Source organism: Zonotrichia leucophrys, chromosome 2 (assembly GCF_028769735.1).
Source record: "Zonotrichia leucophrys gambelii isolate GWCS_2022_RI chromosome 2, RI_Zleu_2.0, whole genome shotgun sequence".
Lineage (NCBI taxonomy): Eukaryota > Metazoa > Chordata > Aves > Passeriformes > Passerellidae > Zonotrichia > Zonotrichia leucophrys.
In genome coordinates this window covers 50,668,300-50,685,005 of record NC_088171.1, presented here as the reverse complement: position 1 = coordinate 50,685,005, position 16,706 = coordinate 50,668,300, and the positions used below count along the sequence as shown (strand labels likewise).

At 41.1% G+C, this 16,706-nt stretch overlaps 1 protein-coding gene across 1 annotated transcript in view; it reads left to right on the top strand.

The window, feature by feature from the left end:
- The first annotated feature begins 416 nt into the window (after positions 1 to 416).
- The window catches only part of CUL1 (cullin 1), a 52,021-nt gene continuing 35,731 nt past the window's right edge, over positions 417 to 16,706 (top strand). Inside the window, exons 1-2 of the mRNA XM_064704985.1 lie at positions 417 to 505; positions 15,370 to 15,662. Of these exons, the coding sequence (XP_064561055.1) occupies positions 15,523 to 15,662 (140 nt within the window). The 5' untranslated portion in view covers positions 417 to 505; positions 15,370 to 15,522. The remainder of the gene's footprint in view (positions 506 to 15,369; positions 15,663 to 16,706) is intronic.

The window sequence follows — 16,706 nt, the reverse complement described above, 5'->3', positions numbered from 1 at the left end:
GGCCCATTTCTGCTTTTGATGCAGCCCAGGTTCGATTGGCTTTTCGGCTTGCGAGCGCACACCTGCCGGCTCACGTTGAGTTTTTCATCAACCATCACTCTCAAGTCTTTCAGCTCATCCTTCAGCTCTTCTGGCACTGGACTAACTTGGGGAGGGGTCGGAGCAACGACCCCTCGGGCAGGGCAGGGCAGGGCAGGGCAGGGCCTGGCAGCCAAGGAGATGGCGGCCAGCCGGCCGGCCTCTCCCGCCGAGCGGCTCATGCGGGCGGGCAGGCTCCGCCGGAGGCCGAGGCCAAGGCCCAGCGCCACCGGGCCCTGCCGGCGCGGGCAGCCGCAGCCCCGGTTCCCCGCCCGCCGTGAGCCGGGGCGGGGCGGCTGCGAGGGGCGGCGCCTCCACGATCCCCGGGCCGCGCCGGGGGGAGGTGGCGGCGGCGGCGGATCCGGGCCCGGCGGAGGCGGAAGGGGCGGGCGGACGTGGCCCTGACTCTGCGGGACGCGCGATGCTGGTGAGTGCAGGGAGGCCGCGGCGTTGTGTCGCAGCGAGGCCTGGCCCGGCCCGGCCCGGCCCGGCAGGACGCGAAGGCGGCGGCGCGGGGCCCGGCACTGAGTCACCCCGCGGGGAACGGGGGAAGGGGCGGTCGGGCCTGGCCCGCCCGCCCGCCTGCCTTTCTTCTCCCGGGCGCGCTACCGGCCCCGGAGCGCGGGGGCGGCGGTGGTGGCTGCCCGGCCCGCTCGTGGATCCGGCCCCGGAGCCGCGGGCCGGGCCGGAGCGGGGAGGCCGCGAGCTGCGCACTCGGAACGCTTCGCCCCCGTCGGGGTGCGGGAGCGCCCCGCTGGCTGCCCGGCCCCGCAGGATCTGCCCGGCCGCCGGGGGGCTGCCCGCTCCCTCCCTTCGTCCCCGTCCTTTCCCGGTGACCGCGGCCCCCGCATGGCCAGGGCGCCTCGGTGGCTGCCCCAGCCTTTCCGTCCCGCCCCGGTGGCTCTCAGACCTCGGGCCCGTCCTCCCGCAGCCTTCGCTGTGCCCTCCTCGGCCCCGGGACTGCCCACCCCAGCCATCCCAGGCTCTGCTCCCCCCACGCCTCTGCCCTCTTTTTTCCCTGTGAGCTTTTGTCCGTAACCTCACCGGGCACTGTTCTGGGGAGTTCACCTGCTCTCTGTCCTGCCTGTCCTTTCCTGTGCTGCTTCGTTTCACCCTGTTCATGCCAGCAATCCCCAGAGCCCTAGTGATACTCAGGTCTGTCTAGGAGCTTTTTGGTTGTACCTAGAGACATTCCCTAGTGCTCTCAGTACCGTTGTGGCTGGGGGATTTTTGCCATAGTTCATCTCGGTCAACTTCTCTAGGTTTCTCTTGCTCTCAAGGAGTGTGCGCCAGGCTTCCCCTTGTTGCCACCTACTGTTGTGGCCTTAGCAGAGAAGGTGCCCCCGTAACCTTTTGTTTGTCTGTGTACCTATTGTCTCCATCCAGATGACTAGTCTTGCATTTTTTTGTTTCAAATAACCAGCTCATTTGTTTCCCAGTAACTTTGCCAATGCAAGCTAAGTGTGTCCTGATTGGAATCCTTTCCTCATCCTTCTTGTTTCCTTTTGAAGTTATATTCCAGCACTGCCATTACTCCTCTGTTACCTTTCCCCTTCCAGTTTTCTTCTGCCCAGTAACCATTTCCTTCTTCATGTTTTTTTTCCCTTCTGATCTTACTTTCCTGTCATTAAAACCTTCTTTGTGGTCTCACCTAATGCTCTTTTTTTTCTTTGCCCATACTCCTTTCCTCTGTAGATTCATATGCTGTCTCCCCCACTTCGTATTTAAATCCTCTAGCTATGCCTTTGAGGAGAAAGGAATTTTACCCTAGGTTATCTGAATACTTGTGTTCTGGTTTCAGCTGGCATAGAGTTAAACACTGAAAGGGCAGAGATTAATTACTTGTTTTACCTTATTTTGTTTTGATTTTTTTACTGACTTCTTCAGCAACTTTTCCCTTGGTATATGTGTTCATATATAATCACGTACCTCAGCCCTAATACAGACACATGCCCTGATGCTACTCAGGGAGAAAAAATTCTCTATTGGAAATCCTTTTGGCAGGACTGGGAAGAATAGTCCATGGGGCCAGACATACCTGGTGGCTACATAGCTTGAATTACGCTAAATAATGTTTGTAATACCATATTGTGAATTAGTGCTTAGTTGAAATGGAGTGTATTTGGGATGCCTCCTCTTTGAGGAAGTAGCAAGATACTATGCAGGTACCACAGTACGTAGTTTTTACTCACAGTGAACTGCTGTAATGTTGTATGTTTATGATTACGTGTCTGTGTGGCATCAGCACTTTGTGTTTCTGATGGTGACTTGACTAGAAAGAAGTCTTTTACATCTGCTCTGTAGCTTCTTGTTTTCAGTATTTGTTGTTCAACTTCTTATTTTGTGTCTGTCTTAGTTGCTTTGGTTCTTAAGATCAGTTGCATTTCAAAGTCACCTCATGACCACGTTTGAGGTGCAGTTTAAGCACTGGACACACTTGCCCCATGGAGGCATGGTGAGCACATTTGATCTCAGGATTAATTTGTGCACCTGACTCAGAATCTCAGTTCAGTGCCTTGCTTTAACAACATCTCTGGAGGAAACTTTCCATTGCTTATCCAGGGATCACATAGAAAATAGTCTTAGGTTGGTCACCTAAATTAAGCATTTGTGTTTGACTGACAAAGAAGTGGTGGTGGTTTAGCAAAATGATTCTTCTTCCACCTTGCTCCTTTGTACGCTGGTTTGAACTGGCATTAAAACTTGGGCCTGTTGCTCGAACCATTGACATGAGAAAATCACATTGCTTTATTGCTTTATTAAACAACCTAAATTCATTTAAGATAAATGAATGCACACCCTCATTTGGATACTGCTTTGAGGGTGCCTCTTTTTTGATTTAGCTTATTTGTAGTCTTGGTGCAAGCTCTTGGATTTTAGATGTATTATTATGAAAACAATAGTGAATCCTTAGAGAAAGTTCTCAGGTACTCAGCTTGAGAAGTATTGTCCTACAACTTGTGTGTTAACATCTCGGAGTACTGCTTTTCATCTGTTGTGGTTCTTAGATAGTGCCTAGTTTTGTGTAGTTACAGTTATTTCAGTTGGACCTAACTTAATGATGAGTCATATCCCAGATGCCAGTGGTTGCGTGGATTGGAAATACCTGGAATCTTTTCTCTTGCCACTGAAGTTTGATTTTTTTTTTTTTAGTTAATCAAAATTCTAGTGAATTAAACAGCTTTAAAGATGTTCCACTTGCACTTACACCACTCTCAACATCAAAAATTTGTATTATGAGCTTGAAGTGAGAAATTTCCTAGTGAGAGGTCAGTGTGTTACCCACTCTGCTGTTGTACTTCCTGTGCTATCCAACAGGGTCTGTCTCTGTGCATCAGAAGGAAAACAGGGCAGATGTCCCACTTGGATGGGATATCAGGAGGATGTGCACAGGCAGTCATAGCAGCCTGCCACTTGGTGCAGTCTTCCTGCTGCACAGACCTGGAAGAAAGAAGAGTATGGAAAACTTGGCCTTGGAAGTTCTGCATGTGCTTTAGGAATGCATGATCTCATTTTAAATAGAATACTTAGGTGCTAGCATGTTTTTTAGGTAAGAGTACACTAATAGGAAAGTTTTAGTTAACTGTATTTTTCAAGCTTATCTCCATGTAAGAAGTGGTTGCTGGAACCAACATTTAGAGGTCTGGTTACAAATTATAATCTATTCAGCATGCAAACTCAAACAGCTATTTTTTTTGTTTGTTATGGAGACCATTGAGTTTCCCTTGCTTGATAAAGGAGAATTTTCAGTAAGAAAATATAATTATTGGAAAAATTACAGAGACATGTTGAGCTTGTCTACATGAGTAACTTACTGTTTTATTGTAGGAGTTGTAGGTTTTTCAGTAGAAGAACTACTAGAACAGGAACAGATTGGCTGTTCATGTTTCTACAGCGCTGCAGTCCAGACCTGTTACAGACATGACTAAATGACTTGGTAATAAAATTGCTCTGAGCTGATGTGCCCTGCTGTAGTGCTGTAACTTGTAGCCTTTAATGTAACCACAGATTTAAACACTCCCTGTGTTATCCCAGCTTCTGGAAAGAGCTCTGCTTTAGGAAATGATCTGTGTCCCAGTGGGTAGTTCTCTGTCAGTTTTCTCTTTACCCACAGAACCTCTGATGTCACAAGAGAGAACCTCTTCCTGTTGCTGCCTTACCTCTTCTTATAAATGATACAAGTCAAATACATATTTTTTTAACTGAACCAAACCATTTAATGTAGTGTTTTTCAACTCCTTCTTTAACTATGAACCTTAGAAAAATTAATGAAGGCTACTGTGAAAATAGAAAAACAGTAATTTCATTTTTCACTTCAAGGAATGGGTGTAGAGTCATATGTAAATTTTTGCCATACTTCGTGTCTCTTTGTCTCCAAAATTTGGCTACTTTCTTTGCCAGAAGTATCCTGAACTTGTAAAAAGAAGCAGGTGATTCTCGCTGTCTGTTCTGTTCTCTCGTGACTCTTACCTGGAGCACTGCATCCAGCTCTGTGGCATCCAGCACAAGAAAGACCTGCAGTTATTGGAGCAGGCCCAGGGAGGGCCTCAGAAGTGATCAGTGATGGAACACCTCTCCTGTAGCTGAGAGAGTTGGGGTTGTTCAGCCTGGAGAAGAGAAGGTTCCAGGGTGACCTTATTGAGGCTTTCATTCAGTGTATAAAGAAGGGGGATTATGAGAAAGATGGAGAGAGACTTTATACAAAGGCCTGTAGTGGCAGGACAAAGGACATAAATTTTAAATGGAAAGAGGATGGATTTAAAATGGTTATAAAGAAGGAATTCATTACTTTGGTGGGTGGTGAGGCACTGGAACAGGTTAACCAGAGAAGTTGTGTGTGTAACCCCATTTCTAGCAGTGTTCAAGGCCAGGTTGGATGGCTCTTTGAGCATCCTGATCTAGTGCAAGATGTTTGTCTGTGGCAGACAGGTGGTTACTAGGTGATGTTTAAAGGTGCCTTTCAACCCAAACCGTTTCATGGTTCTTGAATAAGCACTGGAACTTCAATGTGATGTTCTTCCAAAATCTAAGGGAAAAAAAATTTATATTATTTCTCTTTCTTCCCCTTTGGATTGTTCTGGTTTTGGAATCAGAAGGTTCCCTGCTTTAGTTTGGTCTAGTGAGTACAAGGCATTGCTTGACAGCAGCACTAAGTATAAAGGATTAAGAAAACACCTTTTCGCTGACATCTCTGTAGTTATGCACTAGATGTGAATATCAGTTCAATACCATTGACTTCTGTTTTTCTTTAAATTAGGAATAACTAAAGTTGATATAAAATTCTGCTCTGTCTTTGGATTTCATTAGATTTGCTCTAGTTTGTGTTGCTGTATGTTTCAAGCTTGGTGTTATTGAGCAGAAGAAATGGATTTACATGTAGGATGGTGAGGATCATGGTGATGGAAAGTTCCTGCAGTTCAGGGAGCTCCTCACTCTGCTCTGATAATGTACTTATCTTTTGAAGACATGCACATGCTTCTCCTATTTTATTGGAGACTGGTGGCTTTGCTACTGGGACCCGGATGTATTTGATTCATTAATATACACAGTAGAAAAAAGTTTTAAAATTTGAAGCAGGGAGGTACAAAAATTTGGATTATTAGTTCAGCCATAACTGAAATCAGAGACTTCTTGTATTTTTAATATGCATTTGAAGTAACTTAGCTTTTTGTTCCTCTCTGTTTCAGGTTGGACAGTATCTTAATGTGGATGAGAGTTCAGAACTAAGGCTGGTGGTGTGACCTTAGTTCACCCTGTTTTGCTCTGTAATTTAAACTTAATTTCATATGTAAATTTGCAAGCTCCTCTAGTCTCACTGGGGGTGGAGACTGTCACTTGGAAGTTTTATCTAAAGTTTGGTGGACTGAATTAGGGGAAAAAAGAGAATTTTAGAAAATAGTTCATTTTCATCTTGCTTTTCATCTTGCTTTTCATGGTAATCATTTCATGGGCAAATGCTCTGCTTGCTTCTGGGTAGCCAAAGGATAAACTTTTCACTGTACAACTGAAAATGCTTTTTTAGATTGTTTGCTTTTTTTAAAGAAAACTGACTGTTCTCTTACTCTTTTTTTCAGAGATAACTTTGAAGAAGTTTTGTTGTTTCTGAAAGTGTGCCTATACTAGGATGCTGTCAGTAATAGGAGTTGTATAAAATCAAAGTTTATATCCCAAAGTAGTTCAATTGATTTTGTTAGATTCTATTGCAGGCTTAGCTTTAAAACTTAATGGTGCAAGCTTAATCAATAAGAAGGAGGATTTAAATGTGGGTGTTAGGGATGTGTGGCAGTTTTAACTTTTACAAAATTAAGTTAAATTGCTTCACTTCTCTACCAAGGGTGCCTGTTGCAGTCATTAGAGATCAAAACTGATTAATAATTTGCTGAAATGATACTAAATTTAAACAGAACTAACTTTTTGTGAGGTATAAATTCGTTACTGTAAGTTAAGGCTGCTAGCATTCAGACTTTGTAGTTGAACCAGAAGAATTACATACAAATCCCTTTCTAGATTTTAATGAGAAAGCTCTCATTCTTTTCTGGGCTGACTGTGTTTAGGCATCTAGAATGAAATATATGAGAGGTGTGCTGTTCATTGCCAGCATTACACCACAGTAGGAATCAAGATCACTGGCACATGTATCCATGCACCTAATGTCAACACAATGTAAAAAGAAAATAAAATAAAGAGGGAGTGGCTTTCACTGGTTGTGATTTTGTCACATGCAGGAAATGAATGTAAGTAACTGCAACAGTCCTTGATTATTTGTCACTTCAGAATGAAACATTAGTATGAAGGTGATTATGGGAGGAAACTCCTCAGTATTTAAGCTGTACTCTTGTAGTACATTCAAATGTCTGAAAATATCAGATCATTTGCAAGATTAATCAGTGTGACCGTCATCTTTATTTATAAATTGAAGTGGCAAACTGTATTGCCTTGATCAATTGAGCTCTTGCACAAATAATAAGAGGAAAGAAGTTGTAAAATTAGCAGGCTGTTGGGAAGAGATTCCAGCCAGAATTGGTTTTTGCTTGTTGGCAACATGTTAATGGTTTTTTTAAAGTTATTGGTAAGAACTGCTGCCTTCCAAGAGCATGGAAAAACTGTGGAAATATTATTGCAGGTGAAAATTCCTGTTTGTGTCTTTAACAGGGCAGCGTGAAAGTATGTTGTGGTGCATTGAGTTCTGCTATAATTTTGGGGTATTTGTGTTAGAGTTCAGAGGCTTGCCCTGGATATTCTGGTGGAGGGCATGCTGTGTCTGAAGCAAGCTGTAAGACAACGCTGTTTTCCTGGTGGAGATCAGTAGGATTATGATGTTTTAACTTATTAAGTTGGATTTAGTTGAAGTTTTGATGTCTGGTAAGGTCTTTTGGGAAAACAGTTATGAGTAAGAATTGTCCTTGCAGGATCATTAAGGTCTCTAAACTGGCCCAAGGTATTTCAGTGTTCCAGCCCTTCTGTGTTTTTTCTTTCTGAGTTGCATTGGATTTAACTCCTTGCTGCTGTTGTTTTGTTTTTGTGGCTTTTTGCAGTGGTGTTTGGTTGGGGTTTTTTTTGTGGGGTTTTTTTCTAAGGAAACAGGGTATATTACTCTGTCTTCTGCTTGGAACATGGGGTATCTAGCAAATTTCATGGCTTTTCCGCCCTCATTTTCCTTTTCTGCATTTTCCTGACTGAATCAAGATGTTCATCTTCATGTGCATTGTCCTTCATTATTTATGTTTATTTGGGTTTCATTGGGCTTTGTTTAGTCTTTTGCTTTCTTGTTTGTTTTGGTTTTTTGTTTGGGTTTATGCAGGTTGTATCATATATATGATTAAAGCCAGAGAGAAAGTGGGAATATTCAAGGCTCTTTTTCTTATTGTGGTGGTTTTACCTGGTTGCTTGCCAGGTATCCACCAAAGCCCCTTCATCACTCCCTCAAGTAGACAGAGGAGAAAAAATACAATGAAAGGCTCATGGGTTGAGATAAGGACAAGGACAGATCTCTCATTGATTACTATCATGAGCAAAACAGACTAGTCTTGGGCATATCAATTGAAATTATTATTAATCAAAATCAGAGCAAGTTAATGAAAAGTAAAACAAATTTTTAAGAGACCTTCCCCCCACCTCTCTGTCCTTCTTGGCTCTACCTCCTCCCCACCAGCAGCGCACGGAGGCAGGGGTGAGGTATGGTGAGTTCACCACAGGCTGTTTCTGCCACTGCTCAGGGAGAAGAGTCCTTCCCCTGCTCTGACATGGAATCTTCCCATGAGGGACAGTTCTGCATAAACTTATCTTGCATCAGTCCTTCCCATGGGCTGCAGCTCTTCTTTGATGTGGGTCTCTTTCCACAGGGTGCAGTCCTTCAGGCCCAGCCTGCTCCAGCATGGGTACCTCACAGGGTCATAAGTCCTGCTAGGAAATCTGCTCCAGCATGGGACTCGCATGAGCTCACAGCCTCCTTTCAGGCATCCACCTGCTCTAACATGTGTTTCCTCCATGGGCTGCAGGTGGAAGTTTGCACCCCTGTGGTCTGTGAGCAGGTCTCTGCATCCCTGTGGTCCTCCATGGGCTGCAGGGGCATGGCTGTTTCACCATGGTCTTCACAGGCTGCAGGGCAATCTCTGCTCTGATGCCTCATCCTCCATTGACCTTGGTGTCTGCAGGGTTTCTCTCACATATTCTCATTCCTCTCTTCTCTGATTGCAATTACATCTGTGCAATAATTTATTTTCCTTCTTAATATGTTACTGCCATCTCTGGTTGGCACAGCCTTGGCCAGTGGTAGATCCATCCTGGAGCTGGCTGGCATTGGCTCTCTTGGACTTGGGGGGAGCTACAGCCAACTTCTTACAGAAGTCACCCCCGTAACCCCCCCTGCCACTACCAAAGCCTGCCACACAAACCCACTACACTTCTGTAAAACTTTCTTCCTTCTCTTCAGTGCACCAATATCTTGACTGGATTTTTTTGTTCTTTTCCTTATCTGCAGCATTCCTTTTTCCAAGATGTAAAACTGAGTGTTTGAAGAAGCTATGAAGCACATTAACTGTTCAGTTAAAAAATACTGTAGGGTCTGTGTCCTGGTTTTGACACAGGAATATGCAAGACCTTAGGTTAGAAAGGACGCTCAGTTTAGGAGCAATCTGCAAACTTTCTACATAAGGATTATTTCATCAACAGCAAAGCGAACTCTCTCTGAAGATGGCCAACCAAAACTTGAAATGTTTTACCTATGTAGTACTTAAGGATGTAGTCCCTTGCACTGTTTTCCAAATTGATGTTGATGCAGTAAAACAACCATAAAACCTATTGTTTGTGGGATTCTAAATATTGACCAGAGTTAACTTCGGCTAGAGTTGCAGAAGGGAGAGTTGGCTTGGGTAGAATATGGCAGCAAACCTTATTGAGTCTAGATCTACTCTTTGTTCATGAGGCAGCATGTATATGTTAGAGTATGGTGTGAGTTGTTTGAGTTTTTTTGTATTAGCTGTGGCATTACTGAAGGGAGATACCTGTCAAACGCTGCTGGGATTGTTTGTTCAAGGAAAACAAAGGTAAAGCTGTAAGGAAGAAATAAAGAATGTTAAAGAGCTGGTAAAAGAATAGGCAAAGAGAAAAAGTGGCACACTCCAGGTTTCTTGGTTTTATTCTGATGAATAGTTATTGATATTTTAGAAAAATCCTTGTATTCAGGCATACAGATAAACGACATGAGTTAAAAAGGCTTTTAGTGAAGACAGTAATGGATAATTTAAGTAAATTAGGAAAGTGTGAAAACTGCAATTCCAAGTTACTTACATATATTGTGTTTAAATTTGAACATAAAATTGAATTTTAGAGTTTTTCTAGCTGTGAAGAACATGTCCAGGCTTTGTTTTATTTGTTCAGCTGGCAACTGTATCGTTGGCACATGAACTAATGTAGGAGTGTATTAATTACAGTGCGTTAGATATCATTGATCAGAGCTGTAAAACACAGAGGAGGGGGCGTGGGGAGAACATTGGAGCCCAAAATGAAGTCATCGTTAGGGAGGTACAGTATTAACCACGCCAAATTTACACAACTTGGTCTTAAATTACTGCCAAATTACACACACTTGCTGCTGCTTTTTTTTTAAAGTGCTGTACAGAATTTTTTACCACCCAAAGACAAGTTTTGGAAGGGATGAGTGCATGCATACATCTCTGGTTTTTCTCATAATGAACTGAATTTAACTTCCTTGAAAATGAGATGAGCTAAAGCTTTTCACACTACATGTAGCTCAGTGTTTCGTAATAATGCAGAGGAACTGAACATTGTAATTTTTGTCATTTGTCTCTTAAATATCTTTGTTGAAGAGGGAGAAAAAATTCTAGTATTTCTCTTCTGGTATTGATTTCTAGAATAACCATTTTTTACAATAGTTGTGTGATTTTGCTGGGGCACAGTGAAAATGTCTGCTATAGGCAAATTCTCCAGATGTTGATTAATTACACATTTGTAGCATGTGAAGTGCTAAGGACATTATGCTTGTTCCTAGTCTTGCTTTAAGAATTGTGTCGTGTGAAGTGCATAAACTATCTACCTTACTCATAGCCTTTAATTTCAGTGGCCTAAAATAATTCTGCACAGAAATGTGAGTGCTGTATAATGTTGCATGCAGGACTATGGCTCAACTAAGCAATGTTACAGTGTAGAGCTCATAATGCTAACACATCAGCTGAAGTCAAGATACTTCAAAAACCTTCAGCATTATGAAGTTTCTAAACTTATTTTTAGTGACATTTGTTCCACCATAGCTTATTAGTGAAACTTGCTTCTCTTCCCAAATGGGTTTGGGTGTAGTGGGATTAACTCTGGTCACTTAAACTCATGCTGCTAGACATCCTCATATATGAAGTTAGACAAGAGATAAAATAAGTCTAGAGGTTGTGCCTCTTTATTGCATCTTTAAAACAGTGTTATCTGGGCTCTTGCATCAGCTGGGAAACCTTGCTCTGAACCTCTGAGTTCTTACTGTGCAAGAAGCTGACAAGTTCAAATTCTATCTGTAATTACTGAAGTAAACTATCTTGAAGTATGTAATTTAGAAATAAGGGGTTGTGGGAGAACAACAGGTGATGCACAGGCCTTGGGGCTGTAAAGCTGAAAGTTGTGTTGTGTTAGGATGTAAAAATCAGGTGTTTACTCCAGCAGATGGCTTGGGATGCTGAGAAGTGGTGGGATCCATTAAGTTTTTTAGATAAAAGATGGGTTAATTTTCACATTTTCCTGAAGGCCTCTTCCAGCATGCACATTATTTTCCAAAGAGGTGGGATATCTAAAAAAGACTATTATTAGATTATCAATAAAGACAAGCCCAGTATTTTCTAATGCAATGTGTTTCTTTGCATATCATGTTTATCTATCATGATGTGTGTCCCTAAGTAATGAAAAAGTGGGAGTAACATACAAGTCCTTCAAGGCTGTTTTAAAGTTTTGGCAAAAGTGTTACCTCCTTTGTTTGGACTGTTTTAATTGCAGTACTTGAGTGCAGGCTTGAAAGATTGGCTGGCATTGAACACTATCATCCTGCTGCATCAAATGGTGCATATGTTGTCTGGAAACTGTAGGGGTGATATTTCTCATGCAAATATAGCTGCTCCTGAAGCTATAATGAAGTTTGGGTTCTCTGGTCCAGAGCTGCAGAGTGGATGTTGGAACTCAGGCAGCTGATTTTATCCTTGAAGCAGGTCAGCAGCAGGTCTGATCTGTTAGGGCAGAAAGCACAGTGATGGTCAGTTCAAGTGCAGCTTGTGCACAGTCCTGCCAAAAGCACTTTGCAAGGGAGAGACCTCACTGATTTAAAGGTCATGACTTAATGGTGAGGTTTTAATTCAGGCAGTTGTGCACAGTCTGGGCACTGAGAAATGTGCCTTAGGAACTCTTTCTCCCTCTTTGTAGCAATTGGGATGTTGGGTGAAGAGATGCAGTATAACTGCTGTGGACTCGATTTGACCTTTCAGAATTGTTGGCCTAGGAAAGGGTTTTTGTGTGTGAATCAAATAATAGCACTTTTCACGTGAAATAGAATATCAAATGTTTGTGTGTAATAACAACTGTGCCAAGTAACAAAGCCTTGTGTTACCCCTGCTCTTCCTATAAATTTAATACCATAGTTTAGTTTAACCACTAAGTATGGATAGTTCTTTTCATAAATATGCAATTGAAATTCTATTCTTGTTAAAGTAATATATTAATAATTACCTTTCTATTTTCCTACACATAAATAAATCTGGAAGAAATTGATAGTGGCTTATAGAATTATTAATCTATTGCTCTATTTTCTGATTAATGTTAAGTAGTAATTAACTGGAAGAAGTAAATTGTTTGAGTCTAGGAAGTTAGCAAGATGGTACTGTCATTCTGTATTAATGTGTTTGCTTGCAAAATTCAAATTGAATGCCAATGAGAGCATAGTGAGGTAGTGTCAATTGCGGTGGAATTATGACATATAAATAATATTTTTATATAGTGGACTGCATGTGAAAAAAAGCCCAAAATTGTTCATTTTCATAGCATTTTTAATAGCTACATCCTGACTTAAATACAGAGGTTTCCTTTAGGGGAAAGGGAGGGTGAATGAGGAACACCTTGAGTTGAAAAGATTCTGGGAATAGCTAGTATTCATAGATGCACCAGGGGACATAAAACTAGGAGATGTTTAGTTAGAGAGGAGAGTTAAATATTTCCATCATCATAGAAGGGGAAACTCAACATCTGCTGGTTGTGCTTTCTGCTAGCTAGCAAGGGGTTGGCCTTTTGTTAGAAGCTCTTATACAGCAATTAAGTATTTTGTGTTAGGTACACCAAAACGTGTTTTGGCAGATTAATAAGCAAGTGACAGTCAGTTAATTCTCACACGTACGGCAGTTTTTGTGGCATTATAGATTCAGAACCATGTCTTCTTTAGTACCAGATCTAAGAAATCAAAGTGTTTCTGCTCTCCTGGATTGTAGACATGGAATTCATTTTCTTGCTTTTATTGCAATGCTGACTTAGGATCACAGTCCAAGACTGTGGGTGTGTAACATGCACAGAATATTTCCCTCAGTGGAGGTGAATGGCCACTCATGGACCTTTGTTCTTCCTGGCTTTTGTTGCTCAGTCCTGAAAGTCCATCGTCAGTAGTACTGCAGCAGGTTCAGTTTCCAGAAATTAAAGAAGTTAAATACAAGCAAGGTATGATCTAGATTACACTGCAGCATTATGATGCATGATTGTTGTATGCCTTTAATAACTAGCTTGCTGTGATTAGATAAACAAAAATGGCAGGGTTGAATTTTAGGTATGTGTTTTCTAAGATGTATATTGATTGAATTCTTGCTTTTCCACCTAATTCTCTGAGTAACTGTTTCCTCTTTAAAAATAAAACTAGCTACATAATCAGTTGTATGTCAGATTAAAATGAGACAGTACTTGTTGCTGAGACTCACGTAATAAAAATACTTCTCGGTGGTTTTACATAGATTTGGAGATTGAAATGTGTATGGGTAATGGGAAAGCAAAGGACTGTGAGGATAGGTAATCTCTGTGTTACTGTAGTAAGACAGTCACTGACTGAAAAAAATGAAAAAATGCCTCTATCTCAGTTGGTCTTTTTAGGGTTCAGGAGAAAAGGCAGAAGAGAACTTCAGATAACTGGGTGGAAGTCAAGGAGGGTATAACAGAATATGTAATTTTCAAAACTCTGCAAAGCCTGGAGTGTAACATGGAATAGCCTAGAAGTGGCTGTGACAAACACCTATGACATAACTGTAGAATATGTTTTATTTTCTGCTGCTCAGAGACTAAGAACAAATAATAGGGTTTATTTGATCTCAGCCTATATTTTCTTGAAATTATGGAATGAACCTTGGATGACAGATTTATCATAAAGTTGTATTGTCTGTAGAAAAATGGAAAGCCATAATGTTCCACTGAGGTTTGAGTATTCCAGTCAGTGAGGTCTAGGGTGCAGAATGACAGAGTGGTTTGGGCTGGAAGGAATCATCTAGTCTAGTCTCCTTGTCTTGGGCAGAGACACCATCCATTAGATCAGGTTGCTCAAAGCTCCTTTCAACATGGCCTTAAACACCAGGCATCCAACAGCTTTACTGGGCAGCCTGTTCCAATGTCTCACCACCACCCTCACAGTTAAGAATTTCCTCCTTATGTCCACTGTGAATCTACCCTCTTTTAATTTAAAACCTTTGACCCTTCTCCTGTAACTACAGTACCAGTAAAAAGTTTTTCTCCATCTTTCTTATAGGCTCCCTGTATGAATGGGAAGACTCCAGTAAGATTAACTTGGTCCTTAGTACAACTCTCTTATTTTGGGCTCCTTTTTTACATTGTCATTTTCTGATATGTTCTTAATTTTGTTGCTTTGGAGGGTAAGACATATTAAAATTGCAAGTGTATTTTTATGGACTTCTGTAAAAAATGTTTCTTCTCTGCTTGATGTTTTCAGTGGACCTTTCCAGGTGAATGTGTTCCTTCACCATAATATCATGAGGCTGATGAATTGGTAGCCATCATTTCACTATGTCCTGACATTTGTGCACTTAAAACTCATGGGAGTAGTGCATTTTCTTACTTTCTGATTGTTCACAATTCATTCAATATTTATTCTGTGTACTCCTATTAGTAGTTCTTTCTTCCCACCATTATTGACTGTATGTTCTCTTGCTGGTAAAATGACATTGAAGGAAGTGGTGTTCTTCTACATAGTAAAGAAATAATTGTAAGCATATGCTTGCCAGATAGAAAAATTCTCTGCTACCAAAATGTCTTGGCCTTTCAGGTTTCCTGTAATAGTACAAGATTGGAAGAGTTATTGATAACTCTTTCAATGAAGAAAAAGTTGTTTGTAGCATCTTCTGGTTAATCTTCGATACCCATTAGGGTGTTTGTTAAACAATGAGCTACCACAGAACCCAGAGTTGCTCAGAAGTACTGGAATTTTACTGTTGAAGGGGGAGGAGCTATTTACACTTGCTGGTAGATAGTGTCTGCTGCTTGGAAAGCTTTTTGCTGTTGTGTTTTGTTGTTAGTATTAGAGTTCTGTTGTCAGCCGCACTCATCTAAATACCTACAGCCTTTGGATAACTCTGGGTACTAACTGTCTCATTTTGTGGTGAATTGCTAAATTGTGTTCCTTGGTTTTAGTATTTCACATCTCAAGGTGGATTTCTCATCTGTGTAAACGACAGTATTTCAATGAAATAATAAATTTTGCGTCTTTAGTGTGGATAAATTTAGACTGTCATATAACGTGTATGTTTTCTTTTCCTGTTGCAGGTTATCCTCCTGGAAAACATCACTTTTTGTGCATAAAGAATATCTTGCTGAGTTGCTGCAACTGAGTTTAGAATGTTACTTGACTTGTGATTCTGATGGAGGAATAACAAGAGCTCAGGCTGCTGCACTGGAAGACTTTACAGGAAATACAAAATGTCATCAAATAGGAGTCAGAACCCGCATGGACTTAAACAGATTGGTCTTGACCAGATATGGGATGACCTAAGAGCTGGAATTCAACAGGTTTACACCAGACAAAGTATGGCAAAATCCAGATACATGGAACTCTACACGTATCCTACTGCCTATGATAGCTAGTGCTCTCACTGCTGGTAGATTACAGATAGCTTTTTACTTTTCTAGACTGAAAATTGCTCCATAAGTATTTCACTTAATGGCTTCTAAGAATGCATGGTTTTGTTTTGAAGATTGGCCTTTTCTATTTAATATTACTGGCAAATAGCAGGAACATTCTGTTATCTGGAAAACTGGCTTCCATAATTATTAAGGCTACCTCTGTATTTCAGGTTTGATTACTGTTATCTTTAATACAGCACATGTTTAAAGAGATTTTATTATTAGGTTGAATTTTGAGTCCACAATGCACACAAAGAAAACAGAAATTCCTTTTCGTTTTCTGTTAGTCTCTGGCATTAGGCTTCAGGTCTTACTGGTAATCATGTCCAGTTACCTGGAAGTTTTTCAATTGTCATTCTCTATGTAATACTTTACTCTTGACTTGATTGTGTAATTTTCCAGCTGGAGTGAGAATGTCTCCAGTGGATTTTGCTTTAATTCCTAGCTTGCATTGGAGAGTTATTTTCCAGCGTCTCTGGAAAATACATTCTGGTTGTTGTTACAAGCTGCTGGAAGGGGGTTAACCTCCTTGTTCAAATGCACTGAGCTACTGTGTGGAAGATTGTAGGAAACTTGTTTCTGTCAGGTAGTCTATAAGGATTTTTTCAAACCAATATGTAGGAGAAATATGTCTCTTGTTGTATTACAGCTTAGGTATTTGACTTCAGGACTTCATTTAGAAAGGAAATTCTTCTTTATTTTGCCTATAAGGTGCCATGTAAATGGATTCCATGACCTTTGTTTTGAGTCTTTTGTTCTGCCTTGACTCTTGTAAGCTTGTATTTCATGGTAAAGTCAGCACTGCTTAAAAAGGTGGTGGTCTACACACTTTGCTGTATATTTGATAGAAATAGTAACTGAATACATTTAATATCATTTAGTTCTGCTGCTTTTCTCTATCAGTATTTAGAGTTGGGTTTTTTTAATGAAGTTATTATTCTGAACTAATGTCTGTAGCTGTTGCTGGCACTGATTTGGAA